The sequence below is a fragment of the Mesoplodon densirostris genome, chromosome X (genome assembly GCF_025265405.1).
Source record: "Mesoplodon densirostris isolate mMesDen1 chromosome X, mMesDen1 primary haplotype, whole genome shotgun sequence".
In the NCBI taxonomy this organism is placed as follows: Eukaryota; Metazoa; Chordata; class Mammalia; order Artiodactyla; family Ziphiidae; genus Mesoplodon; species Mesoplodon densirostris.
In genome coordinates this window covers 77,188,343-77,202,419 of record NC_082681.1, presented here as the reverse complement: position 1 = coordinate 77,202,419, position 14,077 = coordinate 77,188,343, and the positions used below count along the sequence as shown (strand labels likewise).

Here is a 14,077-nt window from a genome sequence, read left to right as displayed (position 1 = left end):
GCAGAACTTGAATTTGCTGCATGCTGGCAACTATTTACATAGCATTGACACTGTATTAGGTATTACAAGTAATCTAAAAATGATTTAAAGTACACAGAAGGATGTTCATAGGTTTTATGCAAATATTATGCCTTTGTATATAAGGGATTTGAGCATTTGTGGATTTTTGTACCTGTGGGGTGTCCTGGAACCAATCCCCTAAGGAGACTGAGGGATGACTGTATATACCACATCTTCATCCACTGATGAACACTTGGGTTGTTTCTATATCTTGGCTATTGTAAATAATGCTGCAGTGAACATGGGGGTGTATATATCTTTCTGAATTAGTGTTTTCATTGTTTTTTTGGTGAATACCCAGAAGTGGAATTGTTGGATCATATGGTAGCTCTATTTTTAATTTCTTGAGGAATCTCCATAATGGCTTTCCATAATGGCTGCACCAATTTACAATCCAACCAACAGTGTACAAGTGTTCCCTTTTCTTTACATCCTCTCCAACATTTGTCTTTTTGGTAATAGCCATTCTAACAGGTGTGAGATGATATCTCATTGTGGTTTTGATTTGCATTTCCCTGATGATTAGTGATGTTGGGCAACTTTTCTTGTATCTGTTGGCCATCTGTATGTCTTCTTTGAAAAAATGTCTGTTCAGATCCTCTGCCCATTTTTAAATTGGATTTTATTATTTTGTTATTGAGTTGTAGTATAATCCTTTTTATTTCTGTAAAATTGGTAGTAATGCTTCCACTTTCATTTCTGATTTTAGTTATTTGAGTCTTGCCTCTTTTCTCTTAGTCATTTTAGCTAAAAGTTTGTCAATTTTGTTGACATTTTCAAAAAACAAGTTTTGGTTTCATTGATTTTCTATTTTTTTTCATTTATTCCCTCTCTAATCTTTGTTATTTCCTTCCTTATCCTTGCTTTGGATTTACTTAGCTCTTCTTTCTCAGATTTCATAAGATGAAAGGTTGGGTATTGAGTTGAGATCTTTCTTTTTAACATAGGTGTTTATAGCCACAAATTTCCTTCTGAGCACTGCTTTAGCTACATCTCATACATTTTGGTATGTTGTTTCTTCATTTTCCTTCATCGCAAATTATTTTCTATTTTCCTTTTTTAATATAAAATCTTTCTTTTGGCTGCGTTGGGTTTTTGTTGCTGTGCATGGGCTTCCTCTAGTTGCGGCGAGCGGGGGCTACTCTTTGATGCGGTGCATAGGCTTCTCATTGTGGTGGCTTCTCTTGCTGCACAGCACAGGCTCTAGGCACATGGGCTTCAGTAGTTGTGGCGCACGGGCTTAGCTGCTCCACAGCATGTGGGATCTTCCTGGACCAGGGATTGAACCTGTGTCCCCTGAATTGGCACATGGATTCTCAACCACTGAGCCACCAGGGAAGTCCCTCCCTTGTGGTTTTTTCTATGACCCACTGGTCATTTTAGGAGTGTGCTTTTTAATTTCCACATATTTGTGAATTTCCCAAATTTCCCTGTTACTGATTTCTACTTTCATCTTATTGTGGTCAGAAAACATACTTTGTATGATTTCACTCCTTCTACGCTCTATGGCCTAGCCTATGGTCTATTCTGGAGACTGTTCCATGTGCATGTGAGAAGAATGTTTATCCTGTTGTTTTCCAGTGGAGTGTTTCATAGATCTATGTCAGGTCTAGTTTAGGTCAAGTCTTCTATTCCCTTGATCTTCTGCCTAGTTGTTCTATCCATTATGGAAAGTGGGCACTGAATTCTCAAACTATTATTGTTCGTCTGTTTCTCTCTTCTACTCTGTCCAGTCTGTCAATTATTGTTCCATGTATTTTGGGACTCTGTTGTTAGGTACATATACATTTATAATTGTATCTTCCTGATGGATTGACCCTTCTATCATTATGAAATGTCCCTATTCATCCTAGTAATTTTTTTTTGTTATAAAGTCTATATATTTTTTTCCTTTTTTTTTTGGCCACGTTGTGTGGCATGGGGGATCTTAGTTCCTTGACCAGGGATTGAACCCATGCCCCCTGCAGTGGAAGCATGGACTCCTAACCACTGGACAGCCAGGGAATTCCCTATAAAGTCTATATTTTGATATTAGTTTACCCACTCCAGATTTTTAGGGTTGTTGTTTGCATGGAATATCATTTTTGATTCTTTTACTTTCAATGTATTTGTGCCTTTGGATGAAAAGTGTGCCTCCTGTAGACAGCATATTGTTGGACCTTGTCTTTATTTAAAATCCAGTCTGATAATATCTTTCTTTCGATTGGATTGTTTAATTCAGTCACATTTATTGTTATTATTTATATGCTTGGATTTACATCACCATTTTGGTTTTTGTTTTCTATATGTCACATGTCTTTATTTATTATCTTCCTTAGTATTAGGTGGATATTTTTTCATGTAACATTTTAATTCCTTTCATAATTTTTAAAATTATTTATTTTTGAGTTATTTTCATTGTGGTTTTTCTAGGGCTTATAATATACATCTGATTAGAATCTACTTCAGATTTATACTGACTTGGTGCTAGTGAAATATAGACATTTTATATAGCTTCATTGCCTCCCGCTTTTTGATATTATTGTCATACATACATATATATTTATATATGTAATAGATCCAACAATATATGGCTGTAATGATTACTTTATATAATTTTATGTCTTTTAAAAAGGCTGAGAGGAGTTACCTGATGGCCTAGTGGTTAGGATTTGGCCCTTACACTGCGGAGGCCCAGATCTGATCCCTGGTCAGGGAACCATCCCTCATGCTTCACAGTGCAGCCAAAATACAATAAATAAATAAACGAATAAATAAATAAATAAAGATTGAGAGAAGAGAATAAATATATATTTATAGTGTTCACTAACATTCTTACTCTTCTGGTTCTTTCCATTTCTTTCTGTGGATTGGAATTACCATTACTGTCATTTCCTTATTTCAGTACAGCTTTCTTCCCATTCCCTTCCGTTGTGCTGTTATTGTCAAATATGTTATGTTTCTATATATTATAGTCCCAACAATACAATCATATTCATATTGTTTTATGTAATTGATTTTTAAATCAGTCAAGAGGGGAAATGGGAAGAAATATGCAATTATACTGTCTTTTCTAATTACCCACATAATTACCTTCACAAGCATTCCTTGTTTTTCATGTGCATTCAAATTACTGTCTGACATCACATGCTTCCAGCCTGAAGAACCTCACTTAGTATTTCTTTTAAGAAAGGTATCCGGGCTTCCCTGGTGGCGCAGTGGTTGAGAATCTGCCTGCCAATGCAGGGGACACGGGTTCGAGCCCTGGTCTGGGAAGATCCTACATGCCACAGAGCAACTGGGCCCGTGAGCCACAATTACTGAGCCTGTGCGTCTGGACCCTGTGCTCCGCAACAAGAGAGGCTGTGATAGTGAGAGGCCCGTGCACCGCGATGAAGAGTGGCCCCCGCTTGCCACAACTAGAGAAAGCCCTTGCACAGAAACAAAGACCCAACACAGCCAAAAAAATAAAAATATACATAAAAAAGGTATCCTATTCCCGTCTTACCCCTAGGTTCTTCATGACCTTATTTTTTTCCCCTTAGATTCCATATATATGTGTTAGCATATGGTATTTGTTTTTCTCTTTCTGACTTACTTCACTCTGTGTGACAGACTCTAGGTCCATCCACCTCACTAGAGAATGGACTTGAGGATATGGGGAGGGGGAAGGGTAAGCTGTGACAAAGTGAGAGAGTGGCATGGACATATATACACCACCAAACGTAAAATAGATAGCTAGTGGGAAGCAGCCGCATGGCACAGGGAGATCAGCTCAGTGCTTTGTGACCACCTAGAGGGGTGGGCTGGGGAGGGTGGGAGGGAGGGAGACGCAAGAGGGAAGAGATATGGGAACATATGTATATGTATAACTGATTCACTTTGTTATAAAGCAGAAAGTAACACACCATTGTAAAGCAATTATACTCCAATAAAGATGTTAAAAAAATAATAATATACTAAGTCAAAAAAAAAAAAGAGAAAGGTATCGTAGCAATGAATTCTCTGGTTTTTTTTTCATCTAGGAATGTCTTTAATTCACCTTCAGTTTTGCTAGATATATGATTCTTGGTGTTTTTTTTTTAAACTGTCAGTAGTTTGACTATATCATCCTTCTTGACTCCATTGCTTCTGATGGGAAGTCAGCTGTTAATCTTATGGGGGTTCCCCTGTATGTGATGTGTTTTTTTTCTCTTCCTGCTTTCAAGATTTTCTTTTTGTTTTTCAACATTTTACTATGATGATACTGGGTATGATCTCTTTGGTTTTACTTAGAATTAATTGAGTTTCTTGGGTGTGTAAAGTTTTTTTTTTATCAAATTTGAGAAATCTTGGAATTCCCTGGTGGTCCAGTGGTTAGGACTCTGTGGTTTCACTGCTGGGGCCCAGGTTTGATCGTTGGTCAGGGAACTAAGATCCTGTGAGCTGTGCAGGCAGTGTGGCCAAAAAAAGGAAAAAAAAAAAAGGAGAAAATAAGAAATTTGAAAAGTTTTCAGCAATTTTTTTGAATATTTTTTCTGTCCTTTTAATGCTCTCCTCTCTTTTTAGTACTCTGATTATGCATATATTGATGCACTTATTTATATCCCACATTTCACTGAGGCTCTGTTCATCTTCAGTTTTTCTCTCTGTTCTTCAGATTGCATAATATCTATAGTTATATACTCAAGTGGACTGATTCTTTCTTCTGCCAACTCAAATCTACTGTAGAGCCCCCTCTAGCAAATTTTTCATTTGTTACTATACTTTTCAACTCCAGAATATACATTTGGTTCTTTTTTATAATTTCCATTTCTTTCCTTCTTTTTTAAAAAAATAAATTTATTTATTTTATTTTTGGCTGCATTGGTTCTTTGTTACTGTGTGTGGGCTTTCTCTAGCTGCAGTGAGCGGAGGCCACTCTTGTTGTGGTGTATGAGCTTCTCATTGTGGTGGCTTTTCTTGTTGCGGAACACAGGCTCTAGGTGCACAGGCTTCAGTAGTTGTGGCTCGTGGGTTCTAGAGCACAGGGTCAGTAGTTGTGGCGCATGGGCTTAGTTGCTCCGCGGCATGTGGGATCCTCCTGGACCAGGGCTTGAACCTGTGTCCCCTGCATTGGCAGGCAGATTCTTAACCACTGTGCCACCAGGGAAGCCCTAATTTCCATTTCTTTATTGATAATTTATATTTATTGAGACATTGCCATCACACATTCCTTTACTTCTTTTAAGCATAGCTACCTTTAGTTCTTTGAGCATACTTATAACAATTGTTTTGAAATCTCTGTCTGCTACATCCTCCACTTGAGCCTCTTTAAAGAGAGTATTTTTATTGCTTTTCTTTTCTTTTTTTTTTCCTTCTTTGTATGGGTCATATTTTCCTGTTTTATGGAGGAGGAGCAGGAAAAAATTACTTTTCTCATAATTTTTTTGTTGAAATCTGGACATTGTAGACAATATATGGTAGGAACTATGGGATACTGATTCCCCACCCCACCCCAGGCTGGTGGCTTTTAATTTCTTGGTTATTTGTTTGATAACTTGAATGAACATTGTAAAGTTTATCCTCCCTATAGTGTAAAGCTAGATGTCCCTGCTCTAATTTTTTCCCCTTGTTTTAAATTTCTTTGCTTGACTACCTAGGGGTTACTCCTGGGTTGGCACAAGCCATTTATTGTCAAGGTTGTGCTTAAGCCTCCCAAGTCAGTTAGATTTTTAACCTTTTTTTTTTTTTTTTTGCGGTACGTGGGCCTCTCACTGTTGTGGCCTCTCCCATTGCGGAGCACAGGCTCCGGACGCGCAGGCTCAGCGGCCATGGCTCACGGGCCCAGCCGCTGCGCGGCATGTGGGATCTTCCCGGACCGGGGCACGAACCCGTGTCCCCTGCATCGGCAGGCGGACTCTCAACCACTGCACCATCAGGGAAGCCCAGATTTTTAACCTTTATCGTTGGATATCTTTGTGGTTTGGAGGCTACTATCACAGTTCAGGGTTTATATTGGGTTGGCCAAAAAGTTTTGCCCAGGTTAGAGTGGGAGCTGGGTGAAGGAAAAGAGATCTGGTTTTCTTGACCATGCCTGCTTGGACTTGAGCTTCTGCAACATGGAGCTGGGAGAGATGAAAATTTCTAGCAGCCTGCCCTTCCCTTGGTGAAATCATAACCCCAGACTGGGTACTGCAGGGGGAAGGAACCTTCATCCTCTTGGCTGCATCTGCCCAGAGTAGTGAGTTTGGGGTAGAGATTCTGCAAAGCAGAGGTGGGGTGGGGGGAGTTGTGATAAGGGAGTGAGTCATGGCTCAAATGCCATACATAGACTCTTGCTATTCTTGGCTTTGGTGATCTTCTCTACTTTGTTTTATATTTTAATAATTTTTTGCTTTTGTGTCTATTATTTCCTTCTTTCTGCTTTCTTTGGATTTATTCTATTGTTTATTATCTAACTTCTTAAGTTGAATGCTTAGCTCATTAACTTTCAGCCTTTCTTCCTTTTTTTTTTTGGCTGCACTGAACGGCTTGTGGGATCTCAGTTCCCCGACCAGGGATCCAACCTCGGCCATGGCAGTGAAAGCCTGGCCACCAGAGAACTCCTTCTTTCTTTTTAATATACTCTCCTAAGGCTATAAACAGCCCTGTAATGACCACTTTAGGTGCAACATACAGGCTCATTTCTAAATATTTTCTAATTTCCATTAAGATTTCTTCTTTGACCCAAAGAGTTATTTAAAAGTGTTTTTAAATTTCCAAAACTGTATTTTAGGAAAAAGACTATATATTTGGATTTATTTATATTGTCTTATTTTATGCCATGAGTTCCATTTTTGCTGTGTTTTTTCCTCTTTTGAATCAATTGATTTTTTCTTGTTCCACTTTTCTACTTCTATTACTTTGGAAGATATTCATTCTTTTTCTCTTCTTTTAGTGGCTATCTTTGAAATTCTAACATGCTTACTTAATTCAATAAAACCTAGAGTTAATTAACATATGTACCCTCTTCTTGAAGGGACCCCTAGAATGTTTTGACTCTAATCCTCAACAACATGAGTTGCTATTGTGAAGCCTTTAAATTCTGTGTTTTTTGTCTTCTTCTAATCCCACAAATTATAAGTTACTAATATTACCCACATGTTTAACTTTTGTTTTCTACTTAAAGTTCTTTTGTATATCTCGGAACTTCTTTTTTGGATAATTTTCCTTATTCAGTGACAAATGTTGGTGGTAAACGCTTTAAAATTTTTTTATATTAAAATGCCTTTATGTGGGCTTCCCTGGTGGCGCAGTGGTTGAGAGTCCACCTGCCGATGCAGGGGACACGGGTTCGTGCCCCGGTCTGGGAGGATCCCACATGCCGTGGAGCAGCTGGGCCCGTGAGCCATGGCCGCTGAGCCTGCGCGTCCGGAACCTGTGCTCCGCAACGGGAGAGGCCACAACAGTGAGAGGCCCGCATACCGCAAAAAAAAAAAAAAAAAAAAAAAAAAATGCCTTTATGTTGCCTTTATTCTCTGAAGACAGTTTCACAGTATATATAATTTTTTTTGGCTCTTTTCAGTTTATTGCATGAAGGAGTTACACTAGTCTAAGTTAAAAGCAGACCCCAAATTGTTACATTATACAAGCTGTGAGGTTTTTAAACTTGTGACAAGGGACAGAAGGAAAATTCTGCTCATTGCAAGGAAATCCTCACATAAGCTTCAGTGAGCCAGAAGCATTTAAAACCCATGAACCTTCAGCTGATTGTCCTTAGCCAGTGCAATCTCTAGTGTTGGTCACCCTGTAGCTGAATTACTTCTCCATATTCTGGATGCTCAAGTACAAAACCATTGCAGGCAAATTTCTTCTTAAACGCCTTCACTAGTTTCTTTTTATCGTAATCATCAGGGATCCCTTGGACAGTAGTAAGGGTCTTCCTGCCGTTTCTCTGTTGAATTCTTATGTGGATATAATCCTCAGTGCCAGCAGGAAGCAGATCATCACCCTTACTTGCATCAGCAAAGGGGTTGAAAGAGTGGAGGTTCTGGATAGCGGACATACGATATGATTCCTTTTCCTCGGTGGAAATGGCCTGCAGAAGGTGGCGGCTGGAGAAGGTGGGTGGGGGGGACAGAGCGTCAGGAAGTGAGGGGGCTCGAGGGGGAGGCTGCTGAGTCCTCAGTGGCGGCTCAGTGAGTGGGCCACATTATATATAATTTTAAGATGAAAATTATTTTCTCTAAGCACTTTGAACATTATATTCTAATATGGCTTCCAATGTTGCTGTTGAGAAGTCACCTATTGGTCTAATTGTTGTTCTTTTGTATGTGATCAGTCTTTTCCTTCTAGCTTGTTTTAAGATCCTATCTTTGTCTCTGGTGTTCTGCAGTTAACTGTGATGCATGTAGATATTAATTTCTTTTTATTTATCTTGCCTGGAATTTCTTAGTTTTCCTGAACCTGCAGATTTTTGTTTTTTTCAAAATTCTGGAAAATTTCCAGCTATGATAAATCTGAATGGTTCTCCCCCTTTTCTATTATTTCTTTGTAGAATTCTAAAGAGATTAATATTGGGCCTTTTTGCTTTATCCTCCATATCTCTTAAGCACTCGTATTTTCCATCTCTTTGTACCTCTTTTTTGAATTTTGTGCTTTTCAGATGTATTTTCCAGTTTCATAATTTCTCTTCAACTGATGCGTAAAACTTCATCAATGTTTTTAATAACAATTATTATATTTTTCACTTCTAGGTATTCTATTTAGTTCTTTTTCAAACCTAGCAGGTCATTTTTTTAACATCTTTATTGGAGTGTAATTGCTTTACAATGGTGTATTAGTTTCTGCTTTATAACAAAGTGAATCAGTTATACATATACATATATCCCCATATCTCTTCCCTCTTGTGTCTCCCTCCCTCCCACCCTCCCTATCCCACCCCTCTAGGTGGTCACAAAGCACCGAGCTGATCTCCCTGTGCTATGCGGTAGCAGGTCATTTTTGATAGTCTCTTGCTCTTTGCTCTTTACTTTTTTATTTCCTTAAATGTATTTAACATATCTATTTAATATCCTATATATGATAATGTAAATATCTAAAATCTTTGTGGGTCTAGTTATGTTTTACTGTTTTATTTCCCTGTTGACTGCTTCCTCCTGGAAGTTGGTTTTCTTGTGTAAATTGTGACTTTCGATTGTGAAGGACTTTGTTAGAACTCTCTGTGGGATTTCCATGTGGCCCGAGAGTAACAGTGTTCTCCCATGAAAGCTTTCAATTTGATTTTCCCTGGTATTTGAGGCATCACAAACCTAGGTCCACTTTAAATGAAAAATCATGGCCTGTGGTTTTTTGTGCCATTCACATAATATATATTCAATCTCCAGACCAGGTGTCATAAAATCTCAGGGAGGTATTTTTTAAAAAAGTTCTACTCAAAGTTAAAACTTAGACAAAAAATTTTCCTTACTTCCCCCCAGCTGCAGGCCTCTGTTGTCCAATACTGTAACCACTTAGCCACATGTGGCTATTAAATGTAAATTAGTGAAAATAAAATAAAATAAAATGAAATGAAAAATGTAGTTCCTCCATCTCACTAGCCACATTTCAAGTGCTCAATAACCACATGTGGCTAGTGGGTACCGTAGTGGTCAGTGCAGATATAGAACATTTCCATCATTATGAAAGTTTTATTGGATAGTGCTGCTCTAGAACATTTGAATCTACACATGTCTCCAGGGTGTGTGGTGTCTTCAGAACTAGGTTACACCTTTGAACAAACCCTTGTCAATCTGTGTCTTAGTATGTATGCTTGCTCCCTGAAGATGTCCAAGGCCTAATACCCAGAATCTGTGAATATGCTAACTTGCATGGCAAAAGGGACTTTGCAGACATGATTAACGATCTTGAGATGGGGAGATTATCCTGGATTATATGGGTGAACTCAATGTAATTACAAGGATCTTCATAAGGGAAATAGGAAAGCAGGAAATACACAGTCAGAGAGGTGATGTGGTGACAGAAGCAGAGGTTGGAGTGATGTACTTTGAAGATGGAGGAAAGAACCATGAACCAAGGCATGCAGGAGACCTCTAGAAGCTGGAAAAGGCAACGAAACAGATTCTTCCCTAGAACCTCCAGAAGGAATATAGTCCTGTGACCCATTTTAGACTTTTTTTTTTTTTTTTTGCGGTACACAGACCTCTCACTGCTGTGGCGTCTCCCGTTGTGGAGCACAGGCTCTGGACGCACAGGCTCAGCGGCCATGGCTCACGGGCCTAGCCGCTCCACAGCATGTGGGGTCTTCCCGGACCAGGGCACAAACCCGTGTCCCCTGCATCGGTAGGCGGACTCTCAACCACTGCGCCACCAGGGAAGCCCCATTTTAGACTTTTAACCTCCAGAACTGTATGAGAATAAATTTGTGCTGTTTTAAGCCACTAAGTTCGTGGTAATTTGCTACAGTAGCAATAAGTTATACAAACTATGAAAGGGGCCAGTTAAGAAAGGCTTTATTTTAATATACCAGAAATGTGTGGCTGCCAAATGGCATTAAGTTATTCTTATATCTACTCATTTCCCCTTCCTATATTTCTATTTGGCTGTGAGGGTACAAGGTCCAAGCACCACACTTCTGTACCCATTTGCTTCCTGGACTTTTCTACTTGTATGTTGATTGGTGACTCAAACTCAAATTGCTCCAAATAAACTCCTGATCTTCCATCTTAAACCCTTTCCTCCTCTTCTGTTCTCTATCCCACTTAATGGTAACCTGTTAGAAATCTTGGAGTCATCTCCTGATTCTGCTTTTTCCCACTCCACTATGTCCAGTCAGACTCCCAACCCTGTCAGTCTTAGTGTAGATATGTCCTCTTCTCTGTTCCCTCTGCCTTCACCTTGGTTGAAGCCTTCATCTCTCATGGGATCTCTGTAGTCACCTCCATGGTTCTATAACCTGTGTACCAACTGTAGCTGCCACAGTTCCAAAACTGATCATGCCACTCTCTCTCTCTCTCTTTTTTTTTTTTGTGGTACATGGGCCTCTCACTGTTGTGGCCTCTCCCGTTGTAGAGCACAGGCTCCAGACACGCAGGCTTAGCGGCCATGGCTCACGGGCCCAGCCACTCCACAGCGTGTGGGATCTTACTGGACCGGGGCACGAACCCATGTCCCCTGCATTGGCAGGCGGACTCTCAACCACTGCGCCACCAGGGAAGCCTGCCACTCCCTCTTTTAAAGATCTCTCCTGAGGACTTCCCTGGTGGTGTAGTGGTTAAGAATCTGCCTGCCAATGCAGGGGACATGGGATTAAGCCCTGGCCCGGGAAGATCCCACATGCTGCAGAGCAACTAAGCCCATGTGCCACAACTACTGAGCCTGCGCTCTAGAGCCCACGAGCCACAACTACAGAAGCCCGTGTGCTTAGAGCCTGTGCTCTGAAACAAGAGGAGCCACCACAATGAGAAGCCCGTGCATCACAATGAAGAGTAGCCCCCACTCACTGCAACTAGAGAAAGCCTGCATGCAGCAACGAAGACCCAACACAGCCAAAAAATAAATTAAAAAAAAAAAGATCTCTCCTGGCTCCTACTGCTTGTAGAATCTTGTCCCAATCTCTCCTTCTATTCTCATTTTCCAATATGCTTTTCTATGTGTCCCATACTCCAGCCATACTGAACCTCTCACTATAATCCCAGCATATTCCTCCCTATCACAAGTATATATATACCTGAAAAAGCAGTACCTGCTAGTTATTATGATTATCAAATAACAACAGATTCTTTCTTCCAGGAATGCCCTTACTCTCTCTCTTCACCTGCAAAAATACTTATATACCTTTCTACTCAATTCAAATGCCACCTCCTCTGTGAAGCTTTTCTTGTTTCCCTCAGTAGGGTTTGTTGCTACTTCCTGTGTGTAGCTCCAGCATTCTGTATCTATAGCCCCTGGGCCACTAATACAACACATTGTGATTATTTGATTACAGATCTGCCTCCCCCAACAGACTGAAAGCTCCTTGAGGGCAGGTACCATCTCTACTGATTTTTTCATGCCTAGTAGCTAGTAGTGTCTGGCCCAAAGGAGGTACTCAATTATTATTTGGTGAAATAAACAATGAATGACTGAAATGATTCAGGAAAAATCTATGACTTGCTAGTCAAGAAGAAAGAGCAAAAGAGGGGAATTTCATACACAAAGCAGCTGGCCTAATAGCTCAGAGCTGGGAGGGGTAGCCACAAAAAGGCTAAAATTGAAGATGTGGGCTGGGTTATAATGGGAGATGAGAGCAAACAGGAAGGGTTGGGTGGACCTAACTGGGGAAGTGCTGTGAAGCCACTGCCCAAAGTCTGGATTTTCATTTGAATGAGTAGGGAGCTGCTGGAGAGTTATTAGAGACACAGTTGAAGCGAAGCCATGAAAAATGACCTGCACTGCAAGGCTAGAAGGAGGCAGCAAGGCCAGCCAGAAGGCAGTCACAATAACCCAGAGCAGAACGGGCATGGCAAGTGCAGGCAGGAGATTCAGGGGGCACAGAAAAGGAGGGGGCTGGGTTTGGTGAATGATTGCATTTGGGAGAAGACACATAGGTAGTGAGAATTGCTGAAGATTACGAAAAGCAGTGTAGTGCAGAGAAAGAACACGAGACCAGCAGTTAGGAAATCAGGGTTCAGTTATAGCACAAAAATTATTCCCTATCAACTTAGTCTTCCTGTGCCTTACCTTCCTAAACAGTAAAACAAAGAGGTTCCCCATTCAAATTATCAGCAAATCCAGAATCCATCAATTCTACTTCAAAAATATCTCTTGAATTACACCATCTTCACTGCCACCACCCTAGTCCAGGCCCCAGCAGTCCTCAGCTGGACCAGTGTATTAGCCTGGACAGTGGTCTCTGCACCCTCTCTTGTCCCCACACTATGTGGTCTCCACACAACAGTCAGCACCATCTTCTAAAAATGTCAATTCGCTTACGTTACTCCTCTGCTTAAAAACTCTTTGACCCCCACTACAATTAGAGTCAGATTACACTCCTTACCTCAGCCTACAAGTCTCCTACATAGCATGGCTCCTGCCTGCCTCTCTGACCTCATCCCACCCCCGTCACCTCACTCAATACACCTCAGTCGCACAACCTTTCTGCTTTTTCTTGAGCATATCCAGCTCTTTCCTACCTTTTCACATGCTATCCCCTGGAATGCAGTTTTGTCTGGCTGGGTTCTTCATAGCTTTGGTACTTCAGACCCAGATTTGATCCCCTCAGAGAGGTCAGTCCTGATCTCGGTATCGTCTGTTTATTTCCTTAGCACTTATCACAATCTGTAATTACTTTATTATTTGTTTACTGCTGATCTCCCAGGAGATTACAAGTTCTGAAAGGTAGGGCCCCTCTGTCTACTTCACTGTGCATTTGTGAGTGAGTGAATGAGCGAATGAATGAATGAAAGGGGTGATGGAAGCAGAGTTCACCAAAAATGGAGTTGTGAAGAAAAATGGAGGAAAAGATTTTGAAAAGAGTTCCATAGAATCTTGAGGATAGCATAACTAGTTTCACCCAGCTCGTAGTATAAACTATTAAAAGGAATCGAGACAGGAGACAGAGGGCTCAGGCAAAAAATCATGGAGAATCACAGAAGCTGCAGCTAATGGAACTCAATTCAAATTACCAGAAATTTGTTGAGTACTTACTATGTGCCAGACTCTACGCTGGGCCTCACTGTGAGGCATATAAAGATGAGTGAGTGGACACTTCAAGTGTTTATATTCAGGAGGCCAGAAATAGGAGAGAAGGAAGTGCAAGTGATGATAAAAGGCAGAATTTAATCAAAGGGCACTGGGGCTCAGAAGAAGGGGCTCAGGGAAGGCTTCAGAGAAAGTTACTCTGACACTGAAGTCAATAAGTTCCAGTCTACAATGAAATACGAGCAGATGCTTCTCTCTGCTCTTCCCCACAAAATACTTCTGAAAAGTAGGATGGAAAGCAAAATATTTTTCAAGATGACTTTTGAGGCACTGTGTTAGTGGGGAAACAACTATGTGAGGAGTTTTGGCCCTACCACTCACTATTTGGGAGACCTTGGACAATTTGCTTATTTCTTTT

The 14,077-nt window shown here is 40.5% G+C and overlaps 2 protein-coding genes across 2 annotated transcripts in view; both read right to left on the bottom strand.

Moving 5' to 3' along the window:
• HDAC8 (histone deacetylase 8) overlaps positions 1–14,077 on the bottom strand; it is a 242,204-nt gene that overhangs the window by 80,133 nt on the left and 147,994 nt on the right. The window lies entirely within an intron of this gene.
• Positions 7,772–8,087, bottom strand: LOC132482400 (eukaryotic translation initiation factor 1-like). Its single transcript, XM_060087698.1, has one exon. The coding sequence runs from the start codon at positions 8,042–8,044 to the stop codon at positions 7,772–7,774; it is 273 nt and encodes a 90-aa protein (XP_059943681.1). The 5' UTR covers positions 8,045–8,087.

Coding starts and splice junctions, on each gene's coding strand:
- LOC132482400 (XM_060087698.1), bottom strand. CDS start 8,044: ATGTCCGCTATCCAGAACCTCCACTCTTTCAACCCCTTTGCTGATGCA.